At 52.2% G+C, this 20,868-nt stretch overlaps 2 protein-coding genes across 2 annotated transcripts; both read left to right on the top strand.

Annotated features, from left to right (window-relative positions):
• Nucleotides 1-1,212: 1,212 nt before the first annotated feature.
• Nucleotides 1,213-13,880, top strand: FBF1 (Fas binding factor 1). Its single transcript, XM_061366944.1, is given in 21 exon segments — nt 1,213-1,348; nt 3,133-3,246; nt 4,344-4,467; nt 4,699-4,772; nt 4,882-4,923; nt 4,926-4,946; nt 5,359-5,461; nt 5,552-5,947; nt 6,462-6,556; nt 7,260-7,318; nt 8,190-8,324; nt 8,521-8,621; nt 9,596-9,703; nt 10,012-10,142; nt 10,426-10,526; nt 10,658-10,780; nt 11,178-11,276; nt 11,956-12,132; nt 12,324-12,687; nt 13,006-13,121; nt 13,641-13,880. Coding segments are annotated over 21 exon segments (2,610 nt in total). The 5' UTR covers nt 1,213-1,290; the 3' UTR covers nt 13,710-13,880.
• A 391-nt stretch (nt 13,881-14,271) lies between these two features.
• Nucleotides 14,272-18,983, top strand: MRPL38 (mitochondrial ribosomal protein L38). The gene is made up of 9 exons (XM_061366943.1): nt 14,272-14,523; nt 14,739-14,918; nt 15,460-15,588; nt 15,672-15,880; nt 16,254-16,326; nt 16,875-16,920; nt 17,308-17,466; nt 18,075-18,211; nt 18,593-18,983. The coding sequence occupies exons 1-9, from the start codon at nt 14,466-14,468 to the stop codon at nt 18,727-18,729; spliced, it is 1,128 nt and encodes a 375-aa protein (XP_061222927.1). The 5' UTR covers nt 14,272-14,465; the 3' UTR covers nt 18,730-18,983.
• The last annotated feature ends 1,885 nt before the right edge of the window (nt 18,984-20,868 follow it).

The following is a 20,868-nucleotide window of genomic DNA, read 5'->3' as shown; positions in this document are numbered from 1 at the left end:
AGGTAATTTTCTTCTTGGTAGCTGGTACAGTGCTGTGTTTTGGCTTTAGGCTGAGAATAATGCTGGTAACACACTGCTGGTTTAGTTGCTCAGTAGCACCCTGATCAAGGACTTTTCAGTCTCATGCTCTGCCAGTGAGAAAGGGCACAGGAAGCCAGAAGGAAGCAGAGACACCAGACCCAAACTAGCCAAAGAAATACTCCATACCACAGCACATCATGCCCAGTATATAAAGTGGGGGGAGTCACCTGGAAGGGCCGGATTGCTGCTTGGGTCAGACTGGGTATTGGTCAGCAGGTGCTAAGCAATTGTGCATCACTGCTGGTTAGTGTTTTTTTCCGTTTCCCCTTTTGTTTTTTTTTTTAACTCTCCCCTTCTTATTTCTCTTATTATTACTATTATTAGTAATATTAATAGTAGAATATCATACTTTAGCTATTGAACTGTTTTTATCTCAACCCATGGGTTTTTACATTGTTCTGATTCCCCTCCCCATCCCGCCCAGGGGTGAGCGAGCAGCTGCCTGGTGCCGAGTTACCAGCTCAGTTCAAACCACAACATTCAGACAGAATTCCTGGTAAATTTTCTGAAGCTTACCAGCCAGCTGATCTCCTGGGAATGCCAAAATCCAGTTCTGGGGCAGGGAAGACAACTGTGCAATGTCCCGGAAAATGTGACTCCTTGGGAGGAGGAGTAAAAATCACAGAAAAGCAGCTAACTCCTGAGAAAGGTAAAAAGGAGATTTTACTCTTCTTTTTGCAGCCTGATTGTAAACGAGCAGAGAATATTTTCATCTAGTATAGGGAACAAAAAAATTATTTGTTCCTGAAAATCCTTTTCCTGTTCCCTTTTTGGGGAAGTGTTTTTCTGGCTACCTGTTGTCCCATAGGTGATCCCTGGCCCCTCTTCAGGGTGTGATTACATTGCTAATAGCAGCAAGAGCAGCCATGCTGCTGCTTCCCACCAAACATCATTTATTTGGCTGTTCCCTCTACAAAGTGTGCCTACTGAGATCTGCTTAATATCTGTGTAAGGAGAACAAGAGTGGTTGCATTTAAGATATGCCGGTCCCCAAAGTGTCCTGCTCTTCCCCTGGCCCTTTTCTTCTCTGCTTGTAAGGAGGCCCTTCCAGAAAGATTCCCATTTGGTAGGGCTTTGGGTGAACCATGTGTCACATCTGATTTCAGGGGGCTGCCACCAGAAAACTGACTTACAGCCAGAGTGGAACAGGGATGTCTCTGCAGTACCTTGTCTTAACAGCTGTGGCCTCTCTTTCCAGAAAAGCCTGCTATGGAAAAGAAGGCACTCTCATCCCCTTCTGCTCGCCAGCTGCACAAGAACTTTGAAGGTAGGATCTCTCTTCACTTCAGCACATAGATACAGGGGGGCAGCTGAGGACTCTGCCCTTGCTCTTTGCCCTTATATCCTGGGTTCAGCAGTAGCAGTCAGTTTTCTCCTTAGTAGCTGGTGCAGTGCTGTGTTCTTGACTTTCAGCTGGGAACAGCGCTGATAACAGCGATGTTTTTAGTTTTGTTTGTACTGTTTACTGAGTAATGTTTACTCTGACCAAGGACTTCCTCAGTCTCATGCTCTGCCAGGGAGGAGGGGAAGCCAGGAGGAAGCAGAGAGAGGACACCTGACCCAAACTAGCCACAGGGGTATTCCATACCAAAGCACGTCATGCCCAGTATAGAAACTGGGGGAGGTTACCCAGAAGGGCTAGATCACTACTTGGATCAGGCTGGGTATCAGTCACAGTATCACAGTATGCTAGAGACTGGAAGGGACCTCAAAAGATCATCCAGTCCAATCCCCCTGCCGGAGCAGGATCACCTAGATAAGGTTACACGGAATGTGTCCAGGTGGGTTTTGAATGTCTCCAGAGAAGGAGACTCCACAGCCTCCCTGGGCAGCCTGTTCCAGTGTTCTGTCACCCTCACTGAGAAGAAGTTTCTTCTCAAGTTTTAGTGGAACCTCTTGTGTTCCAGTTTGTACCCATTACCCCTTGTCCTATCATTGTTTGCCACTGAGTAGAGCCTGGCTCCATCCTCATGACACTCCCCCTTTATATATTTATATACACTAATAAGGTCACCCCTCAGCCTCCTCCAAACTATAGAGACCCAGCTCCCTCAGTCTGTCCTCATAAGGGAGATGCTCCACTCCCTTAATCATCTTAGTTGCCCTGTGCTGGACTCTCTCCAGCAGGTCCCTGTCCTTCTTGAACTGAGGGGCCCAGAACTGGACACAGTATTCCAGATGCGGTCTCACCAGGGCAGAGTAGAGGGGAAGGAGGACCAGTCAGCAGGTGTTGAGCAGTTGTATTCTCTTCCCTTGTTATTTCCCTTATCATTATTAGTGGTAGCAGTAGTGGTTTGTGTTATACCTTAGTTACTGGACTGTTCTTATCTCAACCCGTGGGAGTTACATTCTTTTGATTCTCCTCCCTGTCTCTCTGGGAGCAGGGGGAGGAAGGGGAGGAGCGAGTGAGTGAGCAGCTCTGTGGTTCTGAGTTACTTAAACCGGGACACCATAGTTTGCCTAATGTGTTAACTAAAGGCTTGGCTGGTCAGTGAAATTTGGGTCCTTCACTCCTACGATGCTGATGCAATTCTAATCCTACAGAGGTGACCAAAGGAAAAAAAAACAAGATGCAGCCCTTGTGTCAGGAGGGATTCTGTCCAACTTCCAAACAGGGGCAATAGTTTTCTGGCACTGCTGATATCTGCTTGTCGAAGGCTGTGCTTTAACCAAGATTAGTATCTGTTCAAATTACAGATGGTTTCTAGGTGATTTAGGTGAGCTTTTTTTCTCCCCTTTTTCTTTGCCTAAACAATGTTCAAGCATTAAAGCACCCAAAGTTTGCAGTATTTTTTCCTAGGAGAAAGAAAACGTGGAAAAACTGAACATAAATGTAACTCTTGAGTGCATGAAGTGCAGGGAGACTCCAGGGTGTCCCAGGTCCCTGCAGAACCTCCTTTCATGGCTTTGAGCAGATATGATCTGCTGTCCCCATGCGCACATGGTAGGGGATAGAGCTTGGCTTAGCACAGACCTGTTCTTCTAGGTAACATTGGGTTTATTTGTTTTTCTTCTTATTCTCCTTTCCGATGGGATAATTTCCAAATTTAGATGATCCTTTGGCGGGGCTTTCATCTGATGAGGAGCAGGATGCTCCCAAAAAGCCATCTTCAACTGGCACTAAAAGCAGCTCTGAAAAGATCGCAGAACAGAGCAAAGAAAAAGGTAAGCAGGGTTGCTTGATGCATTTTCTTTGTATTAAGTGAATCAGCAGCTGGCTGAGTTTGCGTGAGGTGCAAACTGATTGAATTGAATTGAAAGCCACCTAGTCCATCTCTTATTAACCATTTATAGAACAACTTGGTAACAGGGTTAACCGTGACCCACCTCATGGAGTGCTTGATATTTTCAGTTTGCCACAGGTTTCAGAAATAACCTTTCCTTTCTGGGAATGGAGGTTCAGATCTCACATTTGACCTCATCCAGCCTTTTCTGCATGTTGCCAGATGAGAACAAGTTCGCTGGGTCAGAATTTGGGTTGCTGAGAGCATCACCTGTCCATGCCGAACCACAGCTGGTGCACCTCTCGGTGGGATCCATCCACATTGTGGCTGTGTTACTGGCACTCATCCCTCTTGTTCCTGCAACAGGGACACTAATCATAAAACAGTTTCAGTTAGGAGGGACCTTAAAACTCATCCAGCTCCAACCCCCTGCCACGCGCAGGGACACCTTCCACTACAGCAGGTTGCTCCAAGCCCTGTCCAACCTGGATGGGGCAGCCACAGCTTCCCAGGGCACCCTGTGCCAGTGCCTCACCGCTCTCATAATGAAGACTTTTTTTTCTAATACTGAAGTTGAATATCCCTTCTTTCAGCTTAAATAGTCTGATAGTCCTCTAAAAATCACCTTTCACCCTGATAAATCCACCCCCTGATAAATCCACCCCCTACACAAGTAGCAGCTAGTAGGTTAGGACAAGGACTAAGGTGCCTTGGTGGAGCAGGACTTTGGGTGATGAGGGACAGGAATTATTTGATTGGAAACTTGCAAAGGTAAAGGAGCTCCTGGTGTTAGCCAGAGCACAAAACTCAGTGATACCCAGCAATGTACCACCAGTGGATGCATGGCCACAAACCAGGCAGTAGCACATTGCCACTTTGTCACAATGAGATGGGGTTACTTGGTAGAGTTATTTAAAAATTACCTTTTAAATGGTCCTGTGTGATAAGAGCAGTCAGGATGCTTTGATCTCTTGTTAAACAAACAAACAAACAAAAAGCTCTGATCAAATCTCCTTCCTTGCGTGATCCCATCCACAGAGCCACCTCAGACGCCCCTGCAGACCATGGCACCGGTCCGGAGGAGGGAGCTCACATTTAAAGATGATGATGATGACTTGATGGACGCACTGGGATTTGGGAGTGGCCCAAAAGGAGGTGAGAAGTAAGGAGAGAAGGCACAAGAGTAAGGGAAATGAAGAGGCAGTGGTAAAGTAGGGGATGTCTTGTGTGTTGAGATGGTGTAGGGGGCGCTGGAGCTTCTGGCTGTGGCTCCCAGCAAGGGACAAGAGCAGCCTTGTCTGGCAGAGGAGAGCCAGAGACCCCTGGCAAGGCTGTGTGCTGAGAATGAGCCCTGCCCCTCAGAGAAACCAATCTGCCACTGTGTCCCTAACAGGGAGGAGCTCTGGCCAGCTCACTCCATGATAGATGAATTGCTGGGACAAGGCTCACCTAAATCACCTAAAACCCATCTGTAATCTCTTGCTGCTATTAGCAATGTAATCACACCCTGAAGAGGGGCCAGGGATCACCTATGGGACAAGAGGTAGCCAGAAAAACACTTCCCCAAAAAGGGAACTGAAACAGCCAGGCAAGGGAGAGCACAGGGAGTTCAAACTGGATAAAAATACCAAAACCAGCCAGGTGAGCACAGCCAGGGATGCTGGGAAGGTCTGCAGAGGTGATAGCATTGGCCTGGGAGAGCGAGATTGATTCCTGATGCCCTTGCAGGGGACATACCCTTTCTTTGCAGGGATGCTAACGGGCTGTCAGGCAGTGCAGGGAAAGGTGGCTAGTGCAAAAGTGTAGTGCTTTGCCCTCGAGGCAGCCTGGAAGCATTTGCGCAGTAGCCATAACTCCATTGCCTTTGGAGATGGTCTGATTTCCAGCAAAGAAGCTTTTCCCAGCCACACTGAGGAGGCACTTGCACATGGGTTCCTGTGGATGATGGTTCCAGCTGTGTTTTCCCAGTGGAAATTACAGGGGAGAAAAGGGCTGGTGCCTTTGCAGATAGCTGTTCCTCTGGGTGCTGACTCAAGGCTGCTTATCTGAACAGAGAAGGAAGATGGATGGGACAAGATGGATTTTGACTTTGGAGCATACCGGCCCACAGTGGCCTCCATGCCCAGTGGCCAGCTAGGGAGGAGGCAATCTGTGAGGTATTGTGCTCTGTGAGTGCATGGCTGCTTCCCCTGTGACAGTCCCTCGGGTCCCCTGGCAGGCAGGTATGCAACTGCTTGTCCTTGCAGCAGGTTTTCTGCTGAGACCAGCAGTGAAGCAAAACCAGAGCCTTGCCACAAACTTCCTCCAGCCAGCCAGAACCCTGTGTGTGGCAGCAGGAATAGAGGAGACTGGCTGGGTTTGAAAGATGAGGCTTTTATGGATTCAGAGCTGTCGTCTCAAGTGAAAGCCAGTCCCACAGTGAGCCACCCCACCCCTGCCACAGCCAGGCGGCACCACTCCACCAGCCAGCTTCCAGCAGCAGAGAAGGCAGCACCTCAACCTGACCCATCAGAGGAGGAGGAGGACTGGCTGATGGCCCTGTTGGCTCGCAAGAAAGCCCAAGCACGGGCAAAGACCCAGGAGAGGAATGCCAAGCCTTCAGAAGCTCCATGCAATGGGCTGGATCCCCAGTCTCCTGTCAGGTAAGGTCATGATATGTGGCCACAGCTCTTGCATCTACGCCATATGTAGCTGCGCCAGCAGGACCTCTCAGAAACCCTTGGCTCCAATTTAAGAAAGTCATTTTAAGCCACCGGATGGCTGGACCCATCTATATTTCTGGAGTGACAGGAGGATCCCAAGAAGGAGAAAAATGAATGCTACTGCTAAACCCAGGACAACTATCTTGGCTTGGCTTGCGGTAATAATGCAGGGCTTTATTCTGCTGATACTGCCTGCGGTCCCATCAAAGCTCTGTGCTCTCCTTCCAGTTGTGGCCAAGATTGCACACACTTTCCGGGGTCCTGCTTTGGTCACTGGGAACTCTGTCACTGGGGGGGAAGGAAGCTGTGAAGGACTGTCAGGCTCTTGCTTGTTTGATTACAGTGGGACAGCCCAGCTTCAAGCTTCTAGAAATGCCAATCAGGATAATATCCATGTGCCTATCCCTGAGCTATGACACTGCTGTGCATCACTGGTGTCTCTGTACCCATGCAGGCAGCTGGTCCCCTGGCTCAGCACCGCAAAACAAGACTCAGCTCAGCCGTTGGAGTCTGTGCAGGGAGATCCCACCAGAGATGACAGCGCCCTGGGTGCGTTTCATGTGGTTGTACAATTTGGGCGGCAGCATGCAGAAAGAGTCACCCTGCCCTGCAAAAAAAAACACCCCAAAACAAGGCAGGAGCCACAGCATCATTGCCCTTGGCCATGTGAATGCTGCCCCGGCTTTGAGCAGCTGTTGTCAGAGAAGGCTGCCAAGCTGCAGGATCCCACCATTCCCATGTAGTGACATGGTGGGGACACGGTGCTGAGGCACACTGAGCTCTGCAGTTCTGCCTTTGGGGTTTTGGAGGGCTGCAAGAGACTTGCTGACTGAGCTGTGGGTGGGCTTCAGTTTGTGCTGTCCCGTGTCTCTCCCCTTTCCCTCCTGCTGTCCTCACGCTCATCCCATTAGTGCTGTGTGCTGGAAGACCCCTTGCTGCTGTGACTGAGGCTGTGCAGCAGTTCGTAGGCCACTGAAAGTGACTTAGGGGAGCCAGCCTTTTCCCTAGGTGATGGAGATGGAGCCGTGCTTTGCCCTCAGACTTACCCTGCAGAGCAGAGTCCCATCACTATTGTGCATGAGGTGGGGTAGGGGTGCAGATGTGGACAAGCCTGTCTGAGCATCCATCCCCATCAGCAACCACTGGAGGGAGGGAGCAGGATCCTTCTTGCTCTGCCCACGAAGCCTTCATCCTTCTGGGAGGGGATGGTTCATTTTGCCACGTCTGAATCACAGACTTGTCCAATTTTCAGTCCCTACAACCACGATCCCACAAGAGCAGAAGATGCCAGGCCCTGCTGTGCTCACTCAGGTAGGTGCTGGGGCTGTGCCCCCGAGAGGTGCAGGATCAGGGCAGTGATCATGAGCCCTGCCCACGGAAGTACTGTGATCCGGCTCTGTCCATGCTCCCTCAGCAGGAGGAAAGATGTGCCCCACTTTGCCTCCATGAACACAGGCTCCCAGAGAGGCAAAGTGTGCAGAGAGCCCTGAGATGCCACAAGTTGTGTTTATGAGGCCAAAGCACGTGTGTTGTGAATGCTTTGTAAATCACAAAGTATTTACAACCCTGTGTTGCCTGAGCAGCATTACATGGTTCCCCAGGCATATATATATGTAGATGATGTTAAGTAGACAACAGAGGCTCCAACTGATAGAAGGCTTTCTTCAGCTGGTTTTCCCAGTATGATGGTGAAGATGCTCTGAGATTGTTTGTAGACAATGGAAGGGAAATTAGAGTTTTGGTCTCTGAAGCCTCCATTTCTCATTTAGCTGGGCCTCTGTGCCTGCCCTGGTGGCAGAACACATGCTTTCTCCTAGAACGCTCATGGTTGTATCCTTGGGTGTCTCCCCAGAGACATGCTTGTGTCTGGGGTAGGGGCTGCTTGCTGGGTGTCAACTGGAGAGAAAGGGCCCAGGGCAGCAATGGGCTTGGGCTGGGGAAGGGTAGAGGAGGGACAGCAGCAGGCTGGGGATAGGTTGCCATTTGCATGCTGGGAGGAGATGCCCAGGGCTTCACCTCCCTGAGAGCATCCCTGTGTCCCTGCATTTTGCTGCATGCAGGGCACATCTGCAGAGTGCCCCACAGTTGCAGGTGAGGCTCGTGCCTTCCTCTGGGGCCTGATGGCCCCACCAGAAAGCCACTGATTCCAAAGAGCCTTAATTTTCTTTCTTCATCTCCTTAGGCAGATTCTGCAGCTCCAGGCTTGCTACAGGAGAGGAGGCTGGGAGTTCCCACAGCCCAGCTCTACAAGGATGCATCAGGCTGTCATGCAGAGCTCCTCAGGGCCCAGGCCCGTGTGGCAGAGCTGGAGAGCCAGGTGAACCCCATAGCCTGCTGGATGCAGACCATGGGAGAGCCAGGGGAAGGAGAAGGGGTTGCGTCTGCTCCAGATAACATCAGGGTGATGGGAGAGAGGAGAAACCTCCCTGTCCAGGGATGTCTATGGTCACTAAGAGCTGCTGTGGATCTCTGTCCCTGCGGCAGCACAAGGATCTTCTCTGGGTGCCCAACAGGTCCAGGTGCTGGAGACGGAGCGGACTCAGTACAAACTGATGCTGGAGAGTCTCCGGCAGCGGCACCAGGCAGACCTGGATCATCTCGAGAGCACGTACAGGTATCGGGCTCTCACCTCTGCTCCCCTTTTCTGTCAGGTCCTTGCCTGCAGCCCCATCCGTCTCCCCAGACTGGGAATGCTGGGGCACTTCCCAGATCTATCCGTGGGACATGCAGGCACAAAACCATGTTGATGTGGACCTGGTAGGGGCAGAGAGCAGCCCATGGGTGAGCCGAGGTGAGGGTCCACTCTTACCAACACTGTCCCAAGTGACAAGAAGGAGGGCTCAGTCCCATTGCCAGCACATTGCCAACTAGGACAGTACACTGGGCAGTAGCAGGGGGGTTCAGGGCTCAGACTGCAGGGTGTCTGCATGTTTCCCCATGCACACAGTGACACTGGTCTGCTCCTAAATCCATGTGTGCACTTTGGGTGGAGGGTGATGGGTATTGCCATGAAAGTAACGCTTGTTCCTTGCTATGACCTCCCTGGGCAGGAGCCGGGTGGAGATGCTGGGTAGGAGCAGCATGAGCAGCACACATGGGGCTGGTAGTCCCAGTCTTACCAAAGGAACCAGGGAGCAGTTTGGGAACACAGTGAATGGAGAAGTCAGAGCCCAGAGGCACTGGGTTATGAGTAGCTTAGTGTCTTTTGGAATGAGGATTTGCTTTGTAGGTAGAAATGGGGAGATCTGTCTGAGCGCATTATTTTAAAGTGAATGCTAACTTTGAAAGATGCTGAATGCAGCGTTTTATCTCCCCTAGGTCCCTTTTATTCTGGTCAGTGAGTCACTGATGACCACATAGTTTGAGTCAATGAGAAATCAGGTTTTGGTAGAGAAGCCCATAACTGCCAGAAGTGGTTCACCAAAATGTGGGTGCCTGTCAATGGGACGCCCCGTAACAGACTGGCATGCCAGCTCAGCTCCTGGGACCTGGTTCTCAGCCCCACAACCAGGCCTCTTCCACAGTGCCTGTCATGGGGAGCACTGGTTTGTAACAGCCCATGGTGGGCTCCTTCCCTGTGTCCTGCAGGACACTGGTCCAGGAGATGCGCAGAGACTACGAAGAGCAGCTCCAGAGGCTGAAACGGCTGAAAGACCTGGAGATCGATGCAGTGACCAGTTCCAGCTCACATACCAGGTGCTGACACCTGGTGCCATATCCCCACATGAGTCCCTGGCCATGGAGTTCCCTGCTCTGCGGGAACCAGCATGGAATCATGGCAGGAGGTGCCATCCCCTCTCCCACCCACTGCTTTTATTGGTGGTGATCTGTTTAATGTTCTCTGGTACTCTAAGCAGCAGCTCTGTCCTCCTAGCACTCTGCCATGACCCAGAGAGGTTCAGGGCAGGGCTGCCCAGCCTTTGGCCCACCACACATCCCCTTCTCCCTCACAGTGAGACCAAGTGTGTCCACAGGGGTGACCCTCCCCTCCCTTCTCTCCGCAGGTCTTTGAACGGTATCATTGAGCAGATGGAGAAGTTCTCCAGCAGCCTGCATCACCTCTCACAGAAGGTGGAGGCCATGCACCACACCACATCCCAGGAACTGGCACAGCGGTGGGACAAGCAGCTCAAAGGTACTTCTGCTTTTCTTATGTGCCAGAATGTCTGCAGGATCCCTGCCAGGGCTGGGGACACCCAGGAAACAGGGAGAAGTTGCCCCACGTCAGCCAGAGAAGCTGGGGGCCAAGGCCTGTTTTGGTCACTGGACACCTCCGGGTGTCCCCTTTCAAAAAGTGTCCTGGGGATGGGCAGAAGATGATGAGCATAAACACATGCAGCTTTTCTGTGAACGTTGTGCAGGCAGAGGAGGGCTTCCCACCTCATGCTGCTCATGGCCCTGCTGCTTCCTCTCACCAGTGCTCGAGGACAGGCTGTCACAACAGAAGAGGGACATGGAGGAGGAGCAGAGCCGATTCCAGGAGGTGATGACTACAATGGAGTCCAGGCTGAGTGAGCAGGTGAGCTCGCACTGTGTCTGTTGCCCAGGCCAGCCCCCCTGTCTGGCGGTCGATGTACAGCGTTGCCCATTGGAGGTCCCTGGCCTGGAGTCTGTGAGTGGCATCTGTCTTTCCTCTGTGTCTGAACCCAGGAGAGATGGAGGCTGGTGGCAGAGCAGTCCAAAGCAGAATTGCTGCAGCACTCACTGGAGGAGCAGCGGCGAGGCATGACCCAGCAGCTCTCCATGGAGCGAGCAGAGCTGGAGAGGGAGAAGGTGAGGTGGGGCAGACATCTCCAGGTGTTTTCTGCATGTCCCTTGAGTCTGACCAGAGCTGCAGTGTATAGTAGAAGAGAGATTTGGGTACTGGGCTGTAGCATCCTTCCTCTGCCCTCTGCCTCCTCAATCCCACACCTGGTCTCACAGTGAATCACAATCAGACCAACCCTCTTGCACACAGATGCAAGAGGCTTCTGTGTGTGCATGATTCACACTGGTTCTCGAGGAGCATGGGGCCAGAGCTCTCTATGCAGGGTTCATGTCAGGTGTCATAGGCTTGAACAAGCTTGTAGACATTGCGTGGTGTTTGGTGGCAGAGATGAGTTAAAGGAGTAAAATACTGTGGCAAATGGGACTTGGTGCTTTTCTCTTCCTCTCTTGCGATGCTCTCCAGAGTGCATTGCTGGAAGAGCGACAGAAGCTGGAGCGCGACATGGACCGAGCTCTGCAGATGGCCTCCCAAAGAGAGAGCACCATCATGAGCCTAGCCAAGGTACCACAGTAGAGCCCCTTCCTGTGGCCTCCAGTGCTTCTTGGCAGGCTCACAGGTGGGTCCTGCCTGTGGGGAGGTGTTCAGCGTTGCCTTCGGGTGTTTAAGACTGAGACTTCACTCGGGGTGCTGAGAATCCAGCTGTTCCAGGAACAGCCTACACCAGCCTGTTTTAGAGATGGACTTAAGCGTCAGTTTCTGTCTCCCCTTTGCCTGTGAGGAGGTTGGGCAGCCAGCCCAGGTGCAGCTGCTTCCGTTGTAAGTCTGGCAAGATGAAGCAAAACCTCCCTGTACCATGGGGATGTGTCCAGTTCCAGTTCTGCTCCCTGCTGGGGCTGTCCAGAGGGGATATGTGGCACAGGCAGCATGGCAAAGCTGCATTTGTAAGGACTACAAGGGTGAAAAATACCACGTTCAGGCTAAATATTTCCACTGCTGACAAAATGCCATGCCTTGAGCATGTTTTAGGGTATGCAACATGGTGGGGGGCTCCGTCCCTTCTGGGGAAAGAGTGTGTTTGTGTATCTGTTACAGTCCAAGCTGTGCCAGCCCTGCCCTCCAACGGTGGGTGTATGAGGACACTGCTTGGGTGCCTGGTGGTGCTGCTCTGCACCCAAAACTGGCACACATGAAAAGCTCAACAGGGCTGGTGATGCACTAGTTTTCCCTGTGCCCACACTAGGAGCAGGCAGAGCTGAAGATCCAGAGCCGTGAGCTGAAAGTGAAGGAGAATCACTTGTTGAGGGACAGGGAGCTGCTGGAAGAAGCATGGCAGGAGCTGAGGCATGAGAAGGAGAAGGTGAACAGGGCCGCACTGCACATCCAGAACCGTGAGGAGGAGATTAAAAGCACGACCAAGGCAAGTGGAGCATCTGCAGTGCAATTCACAGCTGTATGGCAGCCAGCAACAAAGCAGGGGTTTCCCATCCCTCCCAAAGTCATGAACCTGAATCCTGTCCTGGGAGGGGGACGAGGGGATGCACAAAGGAGCCCTGCCTCAGGGCAGCGAGGGTCCCTGTCCCCAGCCTCCCCAGCTGCTCTGTCTTGCAGCTCTCATCCCAGAAGTATGAGGAAGGGGAGCGAGCCCTGCGGGAGGCACGCAGGGTAGAGTCCGAGCACCAGAGCAGGCTGCAGGTCATGCAGCAGCACTTGGAGCAGCTAAAGCAGCAGGAACAGCATCTGCACCAGGCAAATACCCCCAAACCTTCCCTTCTTGTCTTGGGGCTGCCATGCCAGGGGCCTGGACCTTTCCCAACAGCTTCTCTCCTGGGGATGGGGCAGGAGCGGCTGAGCATGGCTCGCCAGAGGAAACAGCTTGAACAGCTACGTAAGGTGCTAGCCAGGAGCCCTGTGATGCTGCGGACTACAGGCAAGGACCTCGGTGCCCCTGTGACAGGCCTTTCCGCCACACTGCGTAAGGCTTCCTGCATGCTGCTGGTGGGAAGGGACATGCTGGGGGCAGCTGCACTTGTATTCCGCTTAGGAGGCTTGAGGTGTTCCTGGGAGCTGTTTTAGTTCCCCTGTATATAAACCTCAGATGTGGCTTGCCCTCCTTGTCCTCTAAAGGAGCTCAGCTGAGCTCTCTGAGTGAGGGCATCGCCTGGAAGGGGAAGGAGGGGTGAGACAGGTGGGTTAAACCTCCTGCTTGCACTGGAAGGCTGGGGAGGATCCTGCTGCAGGGACATACAGGCAGCAGAAAACGAAAAGGGATGCTCTGTTGTCTCCTTAACAGCGCAGGCACTACGCAGTGTTCCAGGCTTTCTGCCTCCCATCCAGGAAGCCCTGTCCATGGCCAGCCCCACTGACCACTACATCAGCCTGCTGCTGCTGAACTACAGGGCCCAGCAGGTGAGGTGATAGGAGACCATGGGTGGAAGGAGCTTCCGTCAGCGGGGTTGGAGCAGGCTGGGTGAAGCCTGGTAGTGATAGGCTGGAGGGTCTCCTGAGATCATTTCTGAGCTGCTGGGCTGGCATCTTGAGGGGCAATACCAGAAGCAGGGATGGGTGGATCCTCACAGCTTGCCTCAGGTTCGTGGAGAATATCCCTGACTTTATGGGGTTGCCCCTCCTCTCACCCCATCCCTGGGTGGAAGGAGCTAGTTCTGCTGGACTCTGGCTTTGTGATAACCGCGTCCTCTCCTGTCAGCTCCTTTATGGGTCCTTCTCCAGGCAGGGATGCTCGTTGAAGCTGCTTCTGTGTGAGGTTATGGGCTTGTGAGGTGGGGCATTACACCCAGGGGTTACCACAGACAGGTACCTGCCCACGTGAAAGAGGATTTGGGACACTTCCCTTACTCATGAGTGACACCTTGAACTGTGACCCCGTTCCTGTGGCACTCTGATACCAATCCTCTCCATCCCGCTCAGGACCACCGTTTCTTAGAAAATGAGCAGATCTTCCTGGACAGCCTGAAGAAAGCGCCCTACACTACTTGAACCCTGTCATGTTGAGGAGGTGGCAGCCCTACACGCTGCTCTGGGAATGGCTGTGTCCATCCTTGCAGGAGGCCACCATGCCCTCTGCATGGGCTGGGAACGACAAACATTAAATAATCCCAGTTTTCATGGAGGAACTGTCCTTTTCTTTAAAAACAGTCTTGGTATGTTCCGAGTGTGAAACCCCTGCCTGAGGCTGCAAGAACACACTTTGTCCGGCCTCCACCCCACACGCCAGTGCCACTGGCAATGCCTGGGAGGCAGTTGCCCTTGGGGGCAGGATTCAGTTGGTGTGCTGCTGGCTCTTGGGCAGGGCTGTAACAGCCAAGCCATTAGAGGGGATGGCGGAGGTTTGCTCTTGCTGCAAGGCTGTGTGGCGGCTCTGCCCCGGGGCTTCGATGACATTCCGCAGCACCCCGAGGCCATTCCACAGCTCACTGGCAGCTCCAGCTTTTCCTCCGGGAGCCTTTTCCTGCAGAAACGTGGCTGCTGGGCTGGGCTTCTGCTTCCCTCCCAGCCGCTCGCTTCGCTTCGCTCCGCTCCGAGCTGCGGAGCGAGGACCAAGGCCGCGGACGGGGAGGGGCGTCCCGGGCGTGGGAGGAGTCCGTCACCCTGAGGCTGTGGGGACGTTTGTAGCCAGGCGCTGGCTGGGACAGCCCCGTTGCTATGGCAGCGGGGGCCCTTCAACGCAGACCCTGCGCGGCAGAGCCCCTGTCGCTATAGTAACGGGGGCCTTCCGCTACCGGAGACTGCATCATGGCGGCGACGTTGCTGATGGCGGCGCGGTGCGGTGCGCGGCCCTTCGGCACGGCCGGTGAGACACGGGTCGGGGAGCCGCGGTTCCGCACGGGTGGGCAGCGGGAGCCGCTCGGGGCTGGAGGGGGAGCAGGAGAGCTCACGGACGCCTGTGTTCCCCAAGCGGGCTTGGGGTGGCACCGGCCCGGCCCGGCCCCTGCTCCTGCTTTCCGTGGGCTCCCTCGGTCTCGTTTCCCGTTCTGTGTGTGAAACGGGTACTCTCTTCGCTTCCAGCCGCCCTCTGGAAGCGGGCAGCCCCGCTGGGACCGATGCCCAACGAACATATCGACGTCAGCAACTTGGAAGCGCTGGAAAAATACCGCAGTTTCACTCGTTACTTCAAATTGGCGGAAAAAGAGAGCAGGAGGCCCCGGTGGTGGAAGACGTACCGGCAGCACACCAGCCCGCAGCCAGGTACTCGTGGAAGGAGCCGCACGTCATGGGTTTGCTGCTAAAGCTCAGGGAAACTGGGGGTGTCTCTGTAAAGAGCTGCTGAGGTGCTCTGGCTCAAGGCTTGTCCTGTTCTGATGCTTTTGTTTTGTTTCAAAGTTTGTAATGCACAAACGTCTTCAGGGGAAAGGGGCTACAGTTTTCTGAATGGAGGGAGGCTGGCCACCTCCCAAATGACGTTGAGCAGGGTAACAAAATGATTCCTGGGAATCCCAGGACCTAGAACTTTAGACCTGCAGCAAGCAACACAGTTCAGCTTCCCTGCTGAGCAGTCCAAGACCAGAGCTGCTCACCAGCTGGGAAACCCACAGGGCTGGGAATGCTGTGAGCTGGGGAAGGAAGGAGCAAAAGTGTAGAGGTGGAGGGGGAAGGTGGTAGAATTGAGTCCCCTATGTCTTGAAGTTTGCATCTCTCTCACACTCTGTAGCATGCTGCAAGGGGTTTGTGTTTGGGTGTTTGAGGTATTCTCATTTTTACATACTGACTTTTTCATCCCTTTCTGAAGAGCCAAAGACTGACATCAGTCTGCCACATGATAAGCTGTTGCGGGCAAAAGAAATCAAGAAAAGAAAAAAGATCCTGAGGGAGAACCACCAGAATACTGAGATGGAAAGAGCAGCCCGGCTCCGGACTGGTCTGTGCCCTACCACCTATCCTCCCTGCCCTGGCTGCTCTGGGTGCCCAGCTGCCTCCTGCAGTGTTTCTCTCTCCTTGCAGTGCTGATTCCCCTCAACGAAGTCAGAGCTGAGTGGGAGAAGAGCAGTGGCCCATTCCACAAGCAGCGCGTAGCAGAGCACTGTGGGATATTTCGTGACTTGTTCAAGGGAGCTACGTTCACCCCTTGGGTTACCTTGAGGGTGGAGTACAGCCAAGAAGATGAGTACCTCGTGCCAGTATACTATGGGAACATCATAACTCCATCAGAGGTGTGTGAGGGGAGCAGGGAGCAACCTCAACCCCATGGGAAGCCTCTGTGTTTCTGTCAGATGCTTCTAACAGGCATTGTTTGTTTTGGGGGGTTTCTTTTAAAAGGGTATTTTCTCTGTAATGAAGGAAATCTGTTTCCTGGACATGAGAAGGACAGAGCTTTGCAACAGTATCACTGTCTACCAGCAGGCTGATGTTCATTAAGGCTCCAGGAGCCTCTCCATGTGAAGCTGGGTGGTATGGCTCTGTCTAGTCTGTGTTGCATCCTGGCCTTGCCCACAAGAAGTCCATGTTCTTTGCCTTGGAAATTGTGCTCTGGTCTTAATGGAACCTGTTTGAGCAATGCATGTTCTTTTTATGTTGTTCTTTTAGGCTTCTGGTCCCCCTGCAGTGGCGTATGAGGCAGATAAAGGCTCTCTCTGGACCTTGTTGCTCACAAATCCAGGTGAGTAGTGAGTTCTTTAATAAAACATGTTTAAACTGGTTATTTCATTCTGCTTTTGGTTAGCTTCTGTTTCCTTTGGGAAATAACCAGAGATGATGTGATACCTGCTAAGCAGGGATATATTACATGTGCAGAAAACGCTGTAGCCTCCCCAGGTCTGTGGCTGAGAGACGGACAGTGACACAACAAAATCTCTGTCACAGTGTATAGGAAACAATTCCCTGGCTCCCATCTTTTGTTTACCCCTAAACTCCTCTCTCCCTTGGCAGGTCTGCCTGGGAGGCAGGTTAACTGACATTATTTGAAACCAAGGCACAGCGAAGTGAAGCAGATGACCGAGAAGTTCTATGAGTCTTGGAATTACATCTGTAGAGTTTTTTTCTCCTCGTTTTAAGCCCAGTTCTTATTAGATTGGGTTACTTTTGTGATAGGAAAGGAATGCTGGGAGGTCTCAAGCTGCACCCTCCATTCAAAGTGTTTACTCTTTGGGATTGATACAAACACCAGGGTGCCCCAAGTCGCCTTTCTCTGTTTTTTTGTGTTTGCAGATGGACATCTAAGAGACACAGACTCAGAGTACCTCCACTGGCTGGTGTGAGTACATCAGAGGGATGTGCTGTTTAGCCCAGGGAAAGCCCTGGCAGAGCAGGTAGAAACTCCTCCAGCAGAGCTGGGGAATAAACATTTACTACAGCAGTTCAGTGGCTTGCTTTGGTGCTCCTGCCATTAGCTTTTTTGCCCCTGTATTCTGGGTTCTGCTAAACCTGCAGTAGTTCCAGGTGTTGTTGCTGTTCGGCATTCAGATCACTGGGTATGAATTTTCGTCCAGTGAAAGCAGTCTCTACTATCTGTTCACTTGTTGAACAGGGCACCAGTCATGTGAAAACACAGCACGGAGTGATTTGCAATTCTGGGTTGAGTCTGCTGATTCTAATGGAGGGAAATGAATGAGTATATTGAAGTAAACTTCTTTGTGTTCAGGACGAATATCCCAGGCAATGACTTTAAGTCAGGTAAGGAGATCTGCCACTACTTACCGCCCTTCCCTGCCATGGGAACTGGCTACCATCGCTTCATCTTCCTCCTCTTCAAGCAAGACCGCCCCATAGATTTCAGTGAGGATGTTCGGCCGATGCCGTGGTAATTCAAGCTTTTGCTGGGTGGTTTTGCACTCCATTGGCTTGGTTATTAGTGCTATGATCACGTGGTTGTTACTGCTGTAAGAGAGCAGTTCTTTTTAATCTGCAGGGTTGTTTGGAGCTGCTTTGAGGTTTTGTGTCACCTGAAGCCACAGTCTCAGCCCTGCAAGCACTGTGGTGTCATGTTGCTTTAAACAGGCTGTTAAGAAAGTGATTTGTTCTGCATGGGGCAGGAATGTGCATGGAACTGGAGAAGCTGTGAGGTTTACTTTTGGTGACTTCCTTTTGATAGAACCCTAGAAAACTTGGGTTGGAAGGGACCTTCAGGTTTACCCAGCTCCAATCCCTGCCATGGGCAGGGACACCTTCTACTAGAGCAGCTTGCTCCAAGCCCCTGTGTCCAACCTGGCCTTGAACATTGCCAGGGATGGGGCAGCCACAGCTTCCCTGGGCACCCTGTGCCAGTGCCTCAACACCCTCACAGGGAAGAAAAGAGGTTATATTCCTCTGTTTTATAGACTCTGGGGTGATGTGGGGAAGTAGTTGCCTACCATGATGCTGCAGGAAAAGAGGTTTACCTGAGATGTTGTGCTTGTGTCTTCTTTCCAGCCACAGCCTCAAGATGCGAACCTTTAGCACATTTGACTTCTACAGAAAGCACGAGGATGCAATGACCCCAGTAGGGCTGGCATTTTTCCAGTGTCAGTGGGATAGCTCCGTTACTGGGGTCTTCCATCAACTTCTCAGTAAGCAATGCAGTGTGCAGAGGTGCTGGAGGGAGGCTGTTGGTGGAGTGGGACATGGTCCTGTGAGTAGTGCAGAGGGTTGCTGAGTCAGCTGTGACTGGAGGGTCGCACTTGTTCTTGGCAGTTGTCTAGGATCTGTTACAGCACAGACTGGGTACTTAAATGAGCCATCATCCCACAAACAAACAAACAGCAATCTAAAACAGCATCTCAAAGAACGTTTTGATTGAGTGTTTTAAAATAACAGTGACACAACCTTCACCAGCACATGCTTGACCAGCCCTGGTCCTGTGTGCACATGGGGGCCCTTGCTGGTGAAACGGGATGTCTGAGGTTTGGGACTGAGCCATCTTGCTGACATTCTGCATTACCCCTTTCCAGATATGAGAGAGCCTGTGTTTGAATTTGTGCGGCCGCCCATTTACCATCCTCCGCAGTTGAAGTTCCCGCGCCACCAGCCTCTGAGGTACCTGGACAGATACCGAAATACTCAGGAGCCCACCTACGGCATTTACTAGGGACCCAGACACTTCCTGCAGCACTCAGGCGTAAGCTGGATGCCAGCCAGGCAGATGGAGCTGCCAGTGTTCCTGCATTCACACAGCTGGGGGCATCTGCACCTCTGGAGGGAGACAACAAAGTCTCAGCCCCTCAGCTACTGGTTCCCCTGTGCTGGCAGCACTGGGAACTGAACAGCCGGGGATGACAGGGCTTGCGCTGCTGGTGGCTGTGTGATTAAAATGCTACTTAAGTAAAGATGGATGAAAGCAAATCCATGGCCAGGCTGAAACCTTGCTACTCGTTGTATAGGAGTTCTGATCAGTATGGGTGTCAGAGTCTCCCCAGAGATGCCTTGCTTTGTTTCTCTGCAAGGATCACAGTTGCACTGCTGCCTGTTCATGGAACAAAAAGAGCCAGGCCAGCCTGGATTTCCTTCTCTTGAAGCACTGCAGTTTAGGACTGTGTTGGCTTTTGTTTGTGCAGTTCTCTTTAGAGACAAGTTTGATTAAACACCCTGAGTGAGGCTGGCAAGAGATGTCTTTATTGGGAAGAGCTTAGTATTTTGACCAGCTGGCATGGAGCTGAGGATCTCAGAGGGGTGGACTAACGATACAATCGCATAACAACCTTAATTTCCTGAGTCAAAACACTTGGCATAGCCAAGGACATGGGTCCTACCAAAAGGTGTCCCTTCTGGGGAGGGTGAGTACAAACCCATCCATCTGTCCCTGCGATGTTGTGTCATATTTTTACCCCCACTTAGGGACAGAGTTGGAATACCTTGTTAACTATTATTGTACAAAGTGCTGGGGGTGGGACTGTGTTCAAACCCTGTGTTCCTTGTTGTGTTGTACGGCTTATTTCTTGGTACCAGGTGTCCCTCTACTTAGTGGCAGGTGTACAAAACATTGATTGGTATCAAAGCAGAAGAACAGGGCTGTGCAGCATCTGCCCTGCTTCGTGTTGCTCCCCAGTGCCACAGCAGCACCAGCCACCAGACCTCATCTGGTTTCCATGCCTGCTGCAGGCACCCTGGGCCTCATCACCCACCTTGAGCTTTTGCATTTTTACTCACTGATTCATGTTTCCAGTGGAGAGACTCTGCTTTCTGCTGGGCTCTTTCTGGATCCTCCGATCGCATGTTCAAACCCCCAGATACCAACATGCTGCTGCAACTGCCTCTTCCCAGCTCTGGTTCACAGTAACTTTTTCTGAAGTTTCCCCCTTCATCAGGAAATAAGATCTTCCATCAAACAACTGAGATTGTGCTGAAAAATTCTTCCCTGTGAGGGTGCTGAGGCGCTGGCACAGGGTGCCCAGAGAAGCTGTGGCTGCCCCGTCCCTGGCAGTGTTCATCCAGGTTGGATACAGGGGCTTGGAGCAACCTGCTGTAGTGGAAGGTGTTGCTGCCTGTGGCAGGGGGTTGGAACTGGATGAGTTTTGAAGGTCCCTTCCAACCCAAACCAGTCTGTGGTTCTATGACTTGCCAGCTCCCTGAAGATCACGTCTGCAAAGGTAAGGAGATAAGGTTTAGATTGTAAGGTTGGGAGCTTTTCTCCTGAATAAAGGGTGAAGGTTTGCAGTGCATGGGCATCACTATCACCTCCAGGCAGAATACTCTACCCGAGCAGAGGCTGGTTGCTCAGGTGATACCTTTCCTATATTCGGAGTACCGACATGTAAGGAACTTAGCAGGAAAAGGAGTGGTGGGTGTGCACAGGGGCATGTGCAAACAGCAGGACCTGTACTTTAAAATGGAAAGATGCAAAGGCAGAATGTAGCCATGTCTGGCTGCTGGCATGTATCATAGCCCTTGTCACTGCAGGAGGTGACATGGCAGCAGCAGCAGTGGGTGCCCCTCTCTGTTGGTTCCGTGGCTGGATGATGTCAGGACCACTGTACTGCAGTCTCTGCCAGGGAGGACTGCTGTGTTCTGCTCAGGAGACATGAGGATACCAGGAAGTTCCCTCAAAGGGCAAAAAAGGAGTGAAATCACACTACATCGTATGTACAGCCATGCAATGAATGCACCAAAATGCACATTGCTCTGGTGCTTGTCAGCCACTTGCATCTGTCTGCCTGTGGTGTTGCTGCAGTGTTTCATTCTCCAGGGCCTCCTGCTGAACTTCACAGCCCTCCCTCTCCCTGAGAGATGC

Source organism: Neopsephotus bourkii, unplaced genomic scaffold (genome assembly GCF_033783945.1).
Source record: "Neopsephotus bourkii isolate Nb327-2 ecotype Australia unplaced genomic scaffold, CSIRO-AGI_Nbou_v1 NB_1363, whole genome shotgun sequence".
NCBI lineage: Eukaryota > Metazoa > Chordata > Aves > Psittaciformes > Psittacidae > Neopsephotus > Neopsephotus bourkii.
This window is presented reverse-complemented; position numbering and strand designations above follow the sequence as displayed.

What these genes read in the sequence shown, in the direction of transcription:
- MRPL38 (XM_061366943.1), top strand. Translation starts at nt 14,466, where the DNA reads ATGGCGGCGACGTTGCTGATGGCGGCGCGGTGCGGTGCGCGGCCCTTC. An exon ending in AGCAGCCCGGCTCCGGACTG is followed by an intron (nt 15,589 to 15,671) that starts GTCTGTGCCCTA and finishes CTCTCCTTGCAG; the next exon opens with TGCTGATTCCCCTCAACGAA. An exon ending in ACATCATAACTCCATCAGAG is followed by an intron (nt 15,881 to 16,253) that starts GTGTGTGAGGGG and finishes TTGTTCTTTTAG; the next exon opens with GCTTCTGGTCCCCCTGCAGT.